Here is a 15,714-nt window from a genome sequence, read left to right as displayed (position 1 = left end):
ACAATAAAGCTGGATCCACTTACCCGAGAACCATCCTTATCTATCCCGTGAGTTTTTTTTTTTTTTTTTTTTTTTTTTTTTTTTTTTTTTTTTTTTTTTTTAAATTAAAAACAATAATCACTTATAACTTGGTGCCCGTGCCACTCTTGGTTGCTCGCTAGGCAGGTGACCTTGAAGCGGACATAGCCGCTGTGCCAGCTGCCGCGCACCTTCTAATTGGCTGGGTAGCCTGTGGCGCGCGATTCGAACGGCTCGTGCAACGCGGTCCCTAGTATTACTAGGACCGCGTTGCAGAAGAATCAAGTTGCGCGGTTGTGCAATCGGGACTGATAAGGCGTGCTGGAGCCGGGCTGGCGCGCCGGGACCTGATGTTGACGTCACGATAAGGAGTGCTGGCTGCAGCTGCGCCGCAGCATGGAGGGGGGGCAGGGGGGGGGGGGTAGTTCTTGGCATAACACTATTATTTTTTGTTTAATTCATAGTAGAGTATGAAGATGCAACATTATTGAATGACGCATAGCATGTCAGGTGTAAGACCCTCTGGTAGTGATTTTAGCAGGTTGTAATATATTCCTTTCGAGTATTCTACCAATAATCCAAAGTCTGCCACCTGCTTTTCCAAAGACTGAGCCTCGGTGTATGTTACATTTCACATCCCTGCAAATTGCTGCACTTAAGCAATTGTATAAGTTCAATGATTCCATTTGTGACTAATTGGTGGTGTAGTCGCAGGACACTGCATTTGTAGAGTTTGTTAAGTGCAAAATTTTAAATTTCTGACCTTATACTAGTGCAGCTTTCTTCAGATAGTACCCATTACAGATACTCAATCATCTGTAAAATGTCTGAGGATAATATTAATACTGTCTAATGCATCATTAAAATACAATGTCAGTGTTAAAAGTCCCAACACATTTTTCTGTTGAATACCTCTGTGCAAGATCATATGCTGCATCCTTCCCACAAAGAAACCTTCAATCCAATCATAAATTTCATTTTGTACCTCATATGATTATATATCTATTAATAAGTGTTGGTGTGGTACTGAGTCAAATACTTTCTGGCAGTCAAGAAATACTGCATCCTCCAAATTACCTACATCCATGGCTTGCAGGAGTTCATGTGAACAGGGTGTGATTGAATTTTTCCATGACCAATGTTTCCAGAATCCACAGTGATTGGCATTGAGATCATTCTGTTCAAAATACATTATTGACTAACCTGGTGCTAGAATTGGAAGTTCAAACTGACTGAACACCAAAAAATGTGTCCTTTGAATCACATTGTGAGAAACAGAGAAAATCATTATATTATATTTCAGGGAATGTTATATAGTTTATACTAGGAGAAGCAGTGACACACAAAATCAGTTTTACTTACTTCATAGTCCATAGCACAGTCATGTCTTTTGCCTATTGATTCCATGTTCCTTTCAAGGGGAAGAATGAAACGAACTGGCCTGTTCTGAAGATGTGCTGCTAGTGCACAGGCTGTACTGACCAACATGTTACGTGACACTTTAGCACCATAGGCTCCACCAAGTCTTTTTACCTGAACATTTATCCTGAAAAAAGGGGAAAAAATACATTATGAAATGTAACATATGACAATAATTTTCAAATTTAAGCTCACTCTGATGGCATCGCACATTAACCATACACAATGGAATATCAGGATGGAATGTAACACTGTTATGAAAAGGAAAGTCATTCGTTACTCACCATATAGCAGGGATGCTTAATCGCAGATAGGCACAACAAAAAGACTGTCACAACATAAGCTTTTGCCCAACGAGGCCATTATCGACAATAGAAGACACACACACATACACTCCCAAACGCAGCTGACGCTCGCCTTGCTGCAGCCTTTGGCAGCTGACGCCACACTGTGAGCAAAAGCAGCAGAACATAGTGGGTGTGGTAACTGGCAATCGGGAGGTTAGACGGAGGGCAGGGGAGACAGGCGGGGGCTAGCAGAAAAGGAGAGAAGTAAAAGGACTGGATGTGTTGGTGGAATGAGGGATATGTAGTGCTTGATTGGGAACAGGAAAGGGGCTGGATGGATGGGAAAAATGGCTAACGAAGGTTTAGGCCACAAGGGTTTTGGGAACATAGTATCTATTGCAGGGAGCATTCCCAACTGTGCAATTCAGAGAAGGTGGTGTTGGTGGGAAGGATCTGTAAGGCACAGCCTGTGAAGCAGTCATTGAAATGAAGGATGACTTGTTGGGCAGTGTGCTCAGCAACAGGGTGTTCCACTGGTTACATGGCTACAGTTTGTCAGTGGCCATTCACGTAGAGAGACAGCTCATTGGTTGTCTTGCCCACATAGAATGTTGCACAGTGGTTGCAGCTTAGCTTGTAGATTACATGACTGGTTTCACAGATAGCTCTGTCTTTGATGGGGCAAACGATGTTTGTGACCAGACTGGAGTACGTGGTGGTGTGGGAGAGGTCTTACATCTATGCCTATTACAGTGATATGAGCCATGAGGTAAGGATTTGGAAGAAGTGGTTGTCTAAGGATGGACAAGTATATTGTGTAGGTTTGGTGGATGGTGGAATAGCACTGTGACAGGGCTTGGAAGGACAGTGGGCAGGAAATTTCTCGTTTCAGGTCATGACAAAAGGTAGTCGAAACCCTGGCGGAGAATGTAATTCAGTTGCTCCAGGCCTGGGTGGTACTGAGTTACCAGGGGAATGCTTCTCTGAGACTTTTGGAGGTTGTGGGAGACTGGAAAGATAAGCCACAGGAGATTGGTTTTTGTACACCAAGACTCGAGCAACTACATTCTCTGCCATTCTCTTGACTACAGCAGTTGCTTTCACACTTTTGTATGAACCAGCTGCACAACGATTAGGATTCACAGTATCCAGTTTTATGGTGCTATACGATAAGCTCACTGATCTGAAAAAAGAGTATTGGGCCTGAAGGTGGCAAAATGAACTGCTGAAACTGGTTGCTTTTGAAATAAATTAAAACATCTTAAAGTGAAAGTTTATTGAAGTTTATTGAATTGAAAGAAAAAAAGGTGTCTGTCTGCAAGAATGGCCACCGACAAACTATGGCCAAGAAACAAGTGGAACACCCGGTTGCTGAACATGCTGTCCAACATGTCATCCTTCATTTCAATGACTGCTTCACAGACTGTGCCTTATGGATCCTTCCCACCAAGACCAGATCTTCAGAATTGCACAGTTGGGAATGTTCTCTGCAGTATATCCTATGTTCCCATAACCCTTGTGGCCTCAACCTTTGCTAGTCATTTTTCCCATCCATCCAGCCCCTTCCCTGTTCCCATTCCCTGTTCCCATTCCAGCACTTCATAGCCCTCATTCCACCAACAAACCCAGTTGTTTTACTTGTCTCCTTTCCCACTACGCCCAGCCCATCTCCCCTGCCCTCCATCTAACATCCCAATTGCCCCACCCTCTCTCCACTTCATCCTTGTGCACTCTGCAGCTGTACTTCACTGTCCCCAGTCATATGCATGTGAGTTGTGTGTGTGTGTGTGTGTGTGTGTGTGTGTGTGTGTGCGCGCGCGCGCGCGCGCGCGCACACACGCAACGCATTTGTGTATGTGTGTCCTCTATTGTAGAGAATGGCCTTGCGGCCGAAAGCTTATATTGTGACAGTCTTTTTGTTGTACCTATCTGCGACTCGGCATCTCTGCTGAATGGTGAGTGGCAACTTTCCTTTCCTTAATATTATTAACCATACACAAATATTTAGCACAAGCTGGTTTCAAATCCTAACAAACAAATCAAGAATTAGGTTCATCATAGTTTCTTTAAATTTTGAATAACAGGATGGATTTTCAATAAAGAAACAGCCAGTCTTACATTGTAGAAGAAATTTGTTGAAGCATATAGAGAAACTAGCTTACTCAAGCCACAGACAGCTGGCTGAGACTGTTGACAAAGAATAGTTCACACTGTACAATTTTAGAGATGAAGCTGAATTATGTTGGAGAAGATTTATTAATAACCACCTATCAATTTGTTCATTAAATTCACACTTCAAAAACAAAGTGAAGATGTACTGGTAACACCCTAGCTCCCTGTCTCATTTTATATCAGACAATGGGATATTTGAGAGGACATGGAAAAATTTTTTGCATCATAGTAAAGCATGCATTAGGACTGGCCTTCATCACTTTGAAAAGGTACTATGAGCTTCAGAAGTAGTAGTAGTAGTAGTAGTAATTTTATTCATTCTTGGATCACATTCACAGGGACAGTGGACATGTCACCCAATTAAATTTAAGAACAAGGAAAAAAAATAGTACTTATATACAGGAATTTCTGTCCTTATAACTATAGTCTGACAAGGATGGAACATGTTGTTAGACATGGCTTAATAGAAAGAACAACCACAGTATTTTCTTGAAGTAATTTCAGGAAATCATAGAAAACTGAAACCAGAATAGCCAAATGACCATATTGGAACTTCCACTCATCTGTTTAAAACAGTGGAGCATCGTTGTGTTTGCCCATAGTGGACAACACTTTGTTGTTGTTTAATGATGTCATTGCTATGAGGTGTAAGTTGTTTATGTCAACATAAAACTATATATTCATTTCTGACCATTAGTTTCTTATCTTAAAGTATTCTGTTTAGGATCCTCTACCATCTGCACAATTTTCGCCATGCAAGTTTGGAACCCTTTGCAGATAACCAGACAAAAACAAATGACTAATAAAGCATATTTTCTGTTCTTTCATTTTCCTTTGAATTTATGTGGCTATTGATTGCTTGCTTTTAGGCCCCTGACAAGGAAGAAACTCCCATTGCAATTTATTTTTCATCTTTTATGTAGTGAGTGAATCACATCTCAAATGATACTGATTTTTATTAATGCTATAAAATAACACAAAGAGGTAAATGTCTTGGACAGTCAGTGCAAGAATTCCAAGGTTTTTAAACATATCTCTGCAAAATGTACAAAACTGTTTAACATAGTGCTCACTTCTGATGAGTGAATATGTAAGGCCTCGACCAGTATATCAGCATATATAAATATAAAATGTAAATAAAGTAGTGAACTCTAAATGTATGAGTTTGTGTTGTATCTTAATGCACCCATCCATATCTGGGTTCTTAAATTGGTGACCCACGATTGCCTCATCGTGCCATATATTCGCACTTTACTACCCAGACATTTACTGCACAGCAACAACACAGCCATTATCACACTCTGCCACTATACATTTCATGTGAACTGAGGTGATTTTCCAACATTCTTGTTTTATGTGCCACGATACAATACAGAACATTCATGTGCAATGCATCAAACAGTGTTAAAAGCTGAAACAACAGCACATCTGTATAGTGTGCAATCCACCCAGGTCACCTACGGTGTTCTGCCATATTGCAGTGCACAATAATTGGCTCATGTGGATATGGAATATATAATTGAGATGTTTGGTTCTTCACAATAACCTATTCAACACACTTCAAGGCACTTAATCTGTTTGTTTTGTTGTGTCTAGTAGCAACTAGTTCCAGCTGCCAGAGTTGAGGGGACAGCACTTCAAGATGGTGTAGGAACTGAGTAAGCGCAGTAGACACTACCCATGACTAGAAGGCATAGAAAAGGCACATATTTTAAGAAAAAGAGAATACTGCTATTGGATAATGATCATGGTGGAGTTTGTAATGGGACATACTTCCCTAGCATTACTTTTCCTCAGCAGTAATTGTCAATACCAGTATTATTATTATTATTATTATTACTATTATTATTATTATTACTTAATTTTGGATGTCTCAATGTTATCTCAGATGCTTTTCTAAAACTAGCATATAATTTTATACACAGCATGTTATATTTAAAGCTAAAATGTATGAAAAGGAATTATTTTATAAAATATTTACTTTCAATGTGATAACAGATACGTACTAGTTCTGAGTGTACAGTTAATTTTTTTCAGTAACATTTGAAATTACAAATTATTTGCACATTTAAAATTTTTGTTATTAATTATTCAATTCTGTACCGATTATTATGTTTATTTCTGGATTCATTTATGAAATAATAATCAAAATTAATAATGTAATGACAACTAGTTGGAATCCATTTGTTAAGAAAACTTGTAAACCCTTTGAAATATTGCCATTTCCACAGAGTGTGAGAGGCATAAGTTTGCTTCTGATGTGTTCAGATGTATTTTTGTATAATAGGTGTGAACAATGTAATTTCGGATTTGTTAGTGTGAAAAATCAAAATGCACTATGATGTACTAAAATGTGAGAAAATCAGTGTAAAATATATTTATGTAAAACAATTCTGCAACAACACTCTTCCAATTTATTTAGATCAGTCCAACAATTAGGACCTGATGTTGGGTTTTCAGCTTCAAGAATCAGAACCATAGACAAGTAGAACTGGACCCACCTCAACATGAAAAGTTAAGTAAACTTGAAAGTTTATTGTAATCTTTGTTCCTCTGAAATCTTCATAAAAGACTTTGCTTATTAATTACTTGGACTGGGTATTGTTTAATGTGGATGGCTGATGGAATCAGGGAGGATGGGAGAGATTACAAGTTACAGGCCCTCAATTATAGGAAAAGTTAGTGGAGTAGTATCAGGTCACAACAATTTTCAAACTGGTTCTTGAGCTGGAACAAGTGACTAATGGTTTAGAGTCTTTGTATAATGACTTCACAAAAGAGGACCAGATAGTATAGTATATGGGGCAGGGAATAGCTTGGACTGAGAGAAGGAATACAACATCGATGACATGAGTAAGATAGAATCTGTAGCTGATGGCACCAATGTGAGCATAGTAGAGCTGTTATGACTGCATGATCTGCCTCATCTTAGCATTGCTGTGTGTGAAATACACTCCTGGAAATGGAAAAAAGAACACATTGACACCGGTGTGTCAGACCCACCATACTTGCTCCGGACACTGCGAGAGGGCTGTACAAGCAATGATCACACGCACGGCACAGTGGACACACCAGGAACCGCGGTGTTGGCCGTCGAATGGCTCTAGCTGCGCAGCATTTGTGCACCGCCGCCGTCAGTGTCAGCCAGTTTGCCGTGGCATACGGAGCTCCATCGCAGTCTTTAACACTGGTAGCATGCCGCGACAGCGTGGACGTGAACCGTATGTGCAGTTGACGGACTTTGAGCGAGGGCGTATAGTGGGCATGCGGGAGGCCGGGTGGACGTACCGCCGAATTGCTCAACACGTGGGGCGTGAGGTCTCCACAGTACATCGATGTTGTCGCCAGTGGTCGGCGGAAGGTGCACGTGCCCGTCGACCTGGGACAGGACCGCAGCGACGCACGGATGCACGCCAAGACCGTAGGATCCTACGCAGTGCCGTAGGGGACCGCACCGCCACTTCCCAGCAAATTAGGGACACTGTTGCTCCTGGGGTATCGGCGAGGACCATTCGCAACCGTCTCCATGAAGCTGGGCTACGGTCCCGCACACCGTTAGGCCGTCTTCCGCTCACGCCCCAACATCGTGCAGCCCGCCTCCAGTGGTGTCGCGACAGGCGTGAATGGAGGTACGAATGGAGACGTGTTGTCTTCAGCGATGAGAGTTGCTTCTGCCTTGGTGCCAATGATGGTCGTATGCGTGTTTGGTGCCGTGCAGGTGAGCGCCACAATCAGGACTGCATACGACCGAGGCACACAGGGCCAACACCCGGCATCATGGTATGGGGAGCAATCTCCTACACTGGCCGTGCACCACTGGTGATCGTCGAGGGGACACTGAATAGTGCACGGTACATCCAAACTGTCATCGAACCCATCGTTCTACCATTCCTAGACCGGCAAGGGAACTTGCTGTTCCAACAGGACAATGCACGTCCGCATGTATCCCGTGCCACCCAACGTGCTCTAGAAGGTGTAAGTCAATTACCCTGGCCAGCAAGATCTCCGGATCTGTCCCCCATTGAGCATGTTTGGGACTGGATGAAGCGTCGTCTCACGTGGTCTGCACGTCCAGTACGAACGCTGGTCCAACTGAGGCGCCAGGTGGAAATGGCATGGCAAGCCATTCCACAGGACTACATCCAGCATCTCTACGATCATCTCCATGGGAGAATAGCAGCCTGCATTGCTGCAAAAGGTGGATATACACTGTACTAGTGCCGACATTATGCATGCTCTGTTGCCTGTGTCTATGTGCCTGTGGTTCTGTCAGTGTGATCATGTGATGTATCTGACCCCAGGAATGTGTCAATAAAGTTATCCCTTCCTGGGACAATGAATTCACGGTGATCTTATTTCAATTTCCAGGAGTGTACATTAGAAATAATGTACACCAGCTAGCTGCTGAATTACACTCTTTGAACATCATTATGCATTACAAAGCACTTGTGTGAATGATAAATTGCAGCATATAGTGCTATTGTCATATGTGTGAGTTAGTGCAGAGCTGGAGATGGTAGTGATGACTCTTGGATAGGAGCACATTTTGCTGGTGCAGTTGGGAACTATCAGGAGATGGGACTACACCAGGCATGGCCTGCACTTCTATAGGTTTGCCAAAGGGAGGTTAGTGGAGTTGATTAGTAAGAGTACAGCAGCTGAATGTGGGGCCACACACAGTCAAATACCTCTCGTCATGGGTAAGAGAAGTGGACCTTTTTTAGGATAAAATATGAAAATAGACTCCCCCTCCAAAAAGAATATGAAAAACATAACAACAGACTCCCTTCCAAAATGTATCTCAAACAGTTTAGAGATTTCTACATTGTGTATGTGACAAATAGAATGTATCATATGAGAACACACAAGCAATGTCGAAATTTACTCAGAAGTATCTGGTATTCATCAAAATGGGAAGTCCATTAAAAATAATGTACACCAGTTTGATGTTGAACTGCAGTCTTTAATATCATGGTGGTATGCATTACAGAGCACTAATGTAGAGATGATGAATTGGAGCATGTATTGTTATTATCATATGAAAGTGCAAATTACTACTGTAGATCTCTCTTAGAGCATGGGTATTAATGTATCTGTAACTGCTCACCTAGTGGCATGTGGACAATTTTTTTATCAAATTAACTGAAGTTCTAGATAGAGTCTCAGAACTAACATAATAATACATGGAGATACAAATATAACACAGGTGTTGGGGATGAAATTAATAATAATCTCCTGAAGATATTGAGCACTTTTTTGCATGTCACAAATGGTAAACACTGCTGCAAGGATTTTAAAAAGTTGAGCTTCATTCCAGAGCACATACTTACAGATACTGATGGGGAAAATCATAAAGTATTTACAAGAAATTTTAGATTTTGACCATTACTGTCAGATAATGAAGGTTTGGTAAAACCTGCAAAACTACATGCCTACAAAATGATTTTCTCAGGACACATATTACATATTTTTTCTGGGCATTGGCAAATTGATAGTGGAATGATTTGTGCATGGAAAACACTGCAGATGCTAAACTCTCTATTGCACATTATTTAAATCAATTTTTGTTGAAAAATTTCCAAAAGTAGCCATTTCTGCTGCAGCAGTTATAGAAAATAGATGGCTAACTGTTGGTATTAAACAGTTTTCAAAGACACTTAAATTTTTCAGCTCTTTGAAAGAGCACTACATTACCCTACAGTACTGTCACAGGTGTAAAAAATATTTAGGAGAATACTGCATGCTGCAAAGAATGATACAATGACAAAATGACATATATTACAAAAACTAAAAGCAAAGTTGTGTGGGATGTTATAAAACAAGAGACTGGTAAAGTAAGAAGAAAGTATAATAACATTGAAATGAAAATGAGGATAGAATAATAGAGTGTCCTCATGAATGAAAAAAATTCTGTAAACGATTATTTGTTGCAGGAGGAATCTTCCTAAAACACTTTCAGCACTGCAAATGACTTGCACAGTAATCACATTGATGGATTTTCCCATTAGACAGCTTGAAATTAGGAAGACAATATCACAATTAAAAATTAAGAAGTCAGCAGGCATAGCTGAGGTTTCTGTCACTGTTCTGAAAGCATGCAAGGATGGAATGCAAGTCTCATTAAAACATTATAAATGAATCATTTAGTGTTTACCCAGGGTACCTAAACCACACACATAGGTGCCCTTACTAATAAAAGGCAATGTGGAATGCAATGAAAACTGCATGCCAGTTTCACTACTGCCTTCATTCTCAAAAGTAATTGAATCAGTCATGAAAGAGAGAATAATAAGTTACATGAGAAAATATAATCTTTCTAACAAAGTACAGTTTGGTTAGCAAGTTGGAAACATACAATATTGGCCACTGAAGAGTTTGCAAAAGTGATACATGGAGCTCTTGATAGGAATGACTGTGTTACAGGCAATTTCTTAAACTTGTCCAAGGCTTCTGACACTGTTGGTCATAAAATACTATTAAGCAAGCTGTACCGAGGCCCGTGAAACTTTGAAGTTCATGTATGCATTGCAGGTTGGCAACTTCTGTGTTGTCAGTTTTGACTTGTGTGTACATAAACAGTACATGTTGTGTTTGGTTTCTACTGTGTGGTTGAGTTGTTCTGTGCTTTAGAAAATTCTGACATGTGATAAATGCCACAGAAAAGAGTTCATTAACATAGTGACAATCCATTGCATTGAGGTGTGCCGTTAAATAGCCTGGCACTGGGGTTATTAAGGAGAAGTTTTAAGACCAGGAGAAAGAATATGTAAGTATTCATGGACAGCCATAAGCTCCTGCCAATAAAATAGTGGAATCCACATCAAAAATTCTTGGACTTAGTGCAAGAACAGGAGTAAGTATGGGAGTGTTACTGCAAAAGTTGAGAGATTTAGATGTGAGCCATAAGGATTCTGAGGCATCTGGATCAGATAATGTATTTTTTGCAACTCCTGGAAAGAAGGAAAAGCAACCTCACCCCATCACCCACTTAGATTCTTTACAGACTGACGATATTAGCATGCATATTTATGCTTACTGTAGAAGGAAAGAGTATTGTACTGTAGCAAAGTTGCCAATGTCATTAAAAAAGTGAATTTTTCAAAGGTGGGAAAACTTCACTGAGAATTGTGCTGAAAAGTATAGGTATCTGTTACAAAGTGTTCGACAGATGGAAAGTTCTGTTAGAAAAAGCACATATTCTAATGGCTCGAAGCATATTCTTGAAAAAATTGTGGGCAAGGACATTCATTTCATGATACGGCTACCTAGATGAAACTTGTGTTAATGTCAGGGAGGTTGTCAGTAAATGCTGGACAGATGACACTCCAAGCAGTAGTGGTCGTCAGCTGATGGGAAGAGCAGCAAGATTAAATGCCGTCCATACATGTTCCTCCAGGTTTGTTTATGATGCACTTCTAGTTTTTCAATCAAAAAAGACAGGTGGTTACCATGAAGACATGGGCCACAAACAATTTGTTGAGTAGTTCAGGAACTTTTTAAAACAGTTTTCTGTTCCTCCAACTGTTGTAATGGACAATGCTCCAGATCACTCAGTGATATTGAAAAAAGCTTCAACAATAAATGACCATAAACAAGTTATGGAGCAGTGGTTACAGTCATGAAATATTGCTGCGGATAAGAAAATTACAAAGCTTTTCCTAGAATCACTCGTTCAAGAAAATAAGTCTATGATGCCTACAAGTGTAGTAGATGAAGTCGCCAAGGAGCAGCATCATACTGTGATGTGGTTGCCACCATATCACTGCCATTTAAACCCCCTTGAGTTAGTATAGTGTGATGTGAAGATGCACATAAGAAACAATAACAAGTCCTTTACAAAAGCAGAGGTGGAAAAGCTGTTGCATGAACCTCTTGCGACTGTGGGTTCAGCCTTGTGGAGGAAAAAGGTCAAGCATGTTGAGAAACTTATTCGAGCAGCACAGACAATCAAAGGTATTATTAGTGACCATGAACAGCTAATTATCTGTCTTAGTGAAGATGATGATAAAGATTGTTTTGGTTCTGATTCCAACAACAGTGACAATGGAGATCTGGATGGAATTGCACCATGTTTGCCATCAATTGGTGAGTGAAAAGCTACAAACACTGGTTATTTATTGCATCATTGCAATAATAAAACCTTGGTTATTATTTATTTTGTAAACTATGTGCCATACTGTTTTCAAGATATTGCTCATCATCAAATGATTATTTCCTGTATTTCTTTAGTCCATTATCAGAAACATGTGCTTTGTTATGCTTATATCTACAGCATTATGTGGTTGTTTATTTACTGTCATTGTGGTAGCAACTCAAAAATGATTTTTTACTGTCCAGTAGCTTATATTTACGAGGTGAAACAGAAATCTGTATTGTCTACTATGTGTACAGAGGTTGTTGTTGCAACATCACTATTACAATATACCCAACCCAACTCAATGTAACATGAACTGTCAAGTGCAGTGTTTCACCAGCATAGGTACAGAAGTACCAGATATAAGAGGAATAGAGAATGGATAGTTTCCAGCCTTACCTGGAAAACAGGGTGCAAAAATTTAGATGTGGTTCACAAATCTACTGATTCAATCTTATTAGTACGACAATTGTCAGACAAAGGACATGTAAACACAGATGCTCCTCAAGGTAGAGTATCAATTTCAGTTATGTTCTTAATGTATGTCAGTGACTTTCCATGTAGTATAAGACATGGAGAAAACATTCTCTTTGCTGATGACAGCAACATTACAGCCCCTGACAGAACACCAGAACTCCTGTTAGCAAAAGCAAAGATGTTTACAACTAGGCAGGATGTAATAAATTAATGTTGAACATAATGAAAACAAACAGTATGCACTTCAGCATACAGAGGAGAAACAAGTCTGTCACATTAAGTATAGATGATAATTCTATAGACTGTGTAACAAAACATAGTTTTTCGGGATGACATTGATTTTCAGCTAACATGGAATGAATACAATAAGATGCTGGCAAAAAGGATGTCATCACCATGTTATGTTGTTAGCACATTATCATCAGTTTGTAGCATATGTGCCTACATACACTCAGTTGTTAATGGAGGAACTCTTTTTTGGGGATTGAAGGTACAAAACCCAGCCACAGTTTTTAAACTGCAGAAAAGGGCCACAAAAATAATGACTGGAAGCCATACTCAGGCTCATTGTAGAGAGCTACATGGCATCCTTACTGCACAAAGGAAGTACATCTATCAATCAAGGGAAACATTACTACATACCTCACTAACAGTTCCATAGGTAATCAGGGGACAAGAGATAGTTTGGAATTACATTTACCCAGGAAAAACAAACAAGAGATTAAAGATTATTAAAATAAATCTGCTTAAAAAGGTAGCTTAAACATTCTTCATAAAAAAATGCATACTACACAGCTAAAGATTACATACAGGACATGGAGTAGCGGGTAGTAATGAAAGGGTGTAACTACAACACTTTGTCACATTTTAATACACATCCATAGTTTACTGCTTACATAAGAAAAGTGTCTGTCAAGATTTTAAAAGCAGAACATTTCTGTAGGGGAACTGAGGAGCATAGCTCAATATGGTGGGAATGAAGTCTGGAATTGGTGCAAATGGCTCAGCACCTTCCTCACAGTCCAGGAGTTATCAGCAGGTGTCCTTCATGTTTATAGCTATGTGGAGTATAGCTACATTTTAGGTTATAAGTTATCAGAAACAGACAAAGAGTCATTAGTGGGTGTCCTTAGAATGTGCAACAATGGAGATCAAAAGTGTGTGTTATTTTACAAAACTTCCTGGCAGATTAAAATTGTGTGCTGGACTGAGATTTGAACTCAGGACCTGCTCTGAAGATGGGGCATGAGTCGTGCTTGGGTAGCTCAGACGCTAGAGCACCTGCCCACGAAAGGCAAAGGTCCTGAGTTCAAGTGTCAATCCGGCACACGGTTTTAATCTGCCAGGAAGTTTCATATCAGTGCACACTCCACTACAGAGTGAAAATCTCATCCTGGAAACATCCCCCCCAGGCTGTGGCTCAGCCATATCTCCGCAGTATTCTTTCTTCAAGGAGTGCTGGTTCTCAAAATTCACAGAAGAGTTACTGTGAAGTTTGGAAGCTAGGAGATGAGGTACTGTCAGATTTGAAGCTGTGAGGATGGGTCATGAGTCGTACTTGGATAGCTCAGTTGATAGAGCACTTGCCCGCAAAAGGCAAGGTCCCAATTTTGAGTCTTGGCCTAGCACACAGTTTTAATCTGCCAGGAAGTTTCATATGAAGTAACATGCTTACAAATTTTTCTTCACTGATGAAAACTATGTCTAAGAATGTTTATTGTGCCCACATCTGGTAGAGCATTTTTCATGAAAGGCAACTATCTGGGTTCCAATTTCAGTCCCATACACATATTTAATCTGTCAGGAAATTTAATGTCATTAGGTACTTAATCAGTGATAGGATTCACTCATGACATTGCTACCCTCGGTGAAAATGAATAAGAATTACAAGATCTGCTGAATGGAATGAACAGTCTATTGACTACACAATATGGACTGGGGGTAAACTGAAGAATGATGAAGTAATGAGAAGTAGCAGAAATGAGAACAGTCAGAAACAAACTGGTAGATACCAATTTATGCTGGAAAGAAATTGGTTCCAATTTTGGCCACCAGGTGGTAATCTGGTGCTGTACACTGCTTGTATGACAGCATGACATCCACACTGTCATTTGACAAGCCTTAATGGTCAATAATTAAATCAACATTATGCCTTTCTCACTTGCTTAATTTTTTCTTTTCCATATGCTGTTCCTAATCCATTACATATAAAGACATTTCTATACATCTTTCTTGCATTCACAGAAGTAGAGTTACACTTGGTGTCCAAAATTGGAACTAATCTTCTTTTTTCCAGGATAAATTGGTTCTGCAGTAACACATTAGAATATATACCAAGTTTCATTTCCATATGATTTTTGTAGTCCACACTGTACCTCTGTGAGTAGCTGCACTTAAATTTTAACCACCTGTTATAAGGAAGAAACAGACTGATCACGGCATTATTATTATTATTCAAAAATATCATTTAATCTCCTTAGGAATTCTGTTTTACAGATGAAAGGGAAGGAGAGGATTGCCATGAAACTTGAAGTGATGATAAGGGAATGTGTTTTTTCTGTTTTATAATTACTTGTTAAAATTTAAATCCTGTAACTGCCTAAATCAGATCTCTATTTCCTTTTAGGTTTGAGTGGAAGATGATGGAACTATAATGTATTTGGAAGGAATCACATACCATAACTGGGGGGATTCACTCAGTGATCATCCTGTACTTTTTACTCTAGCTAACCTGCCAAACTGCTATGACACAAGTACATGAAAAGTGACAGCTAGTGTTGTCTTTACACATTTACGAAGCAACACCTGGTGTAGAGCTCTATGTTAGTAAAGTACTTTTTCTTCATTGTCAGTTAAACTGGTGTATTTTTTTCCTTCAGTGATATATAAGACAGAAGAAGAGAAGTCATCATAACAAAAGCAGATCTAGTGAAACTAACAGAAAAACATATCCAAAAGCAAATTATTTCTTGCTTTTGCAACCAGAAGCAAAAAAGACAAATATGAAGAAGAGAGGAAGAAAATAATAGAGATAAAAATGATGAGTAAAAGTTACATAACACACATCTATGAATTCAAAGAGCAATTGAGAAACACAGAAAGAAAAGATAGTCTTACAACAATACTATAACACATCCATTGCTCTGGATACAACCTATTTCTTTTCAGTTGTTTTTCATCTAGTCTCTTCCTGAAGAGAAATTTTCT

General features: G+C 39.6%; 1 protein-coding gene across 1 annotated transcript in view; it reads right to left on the bottom strand.

Annotated features, from left to right (window-relative positions):
- The window catches only part of LOC126101302 (uncharacterized), a 264,331-nt gene that overhangs the window by 104,635 nt on the left and 143,982 nt on the right, over positions 1–15,714 (bottom strand). The window contains exon 23 of the mRNA XM_049911981.1: positions 1,381–1,564. Within this exon, the coding sequence (XP_049767938.1) occupies positions 1,381–1,564 (184 nt within the window). The remainder of the gene's footprint in view (positions 1–1,380; positions 1,565–15,714) is intronic.

The sequence above is a fragment of the Schistocerca cancellata genome, chromosome 9 (assembly GCF_023864275.1).
Source record: "Schistocerca cancellata isolate TAMUIC-IGC-003103 chromosome 9, iqSchCanc2.1, whole genome shotgun sequence".
Lineage (NCBI taxonomy): Eukaryota > Metazoa > Arthropoda > Insecta > Orthoptera > Acrididae > Schistocerca > Schistocerca cancellata.
This window is presented reverse-complemented; position numbering and strand designations above follow the sequence as displayed.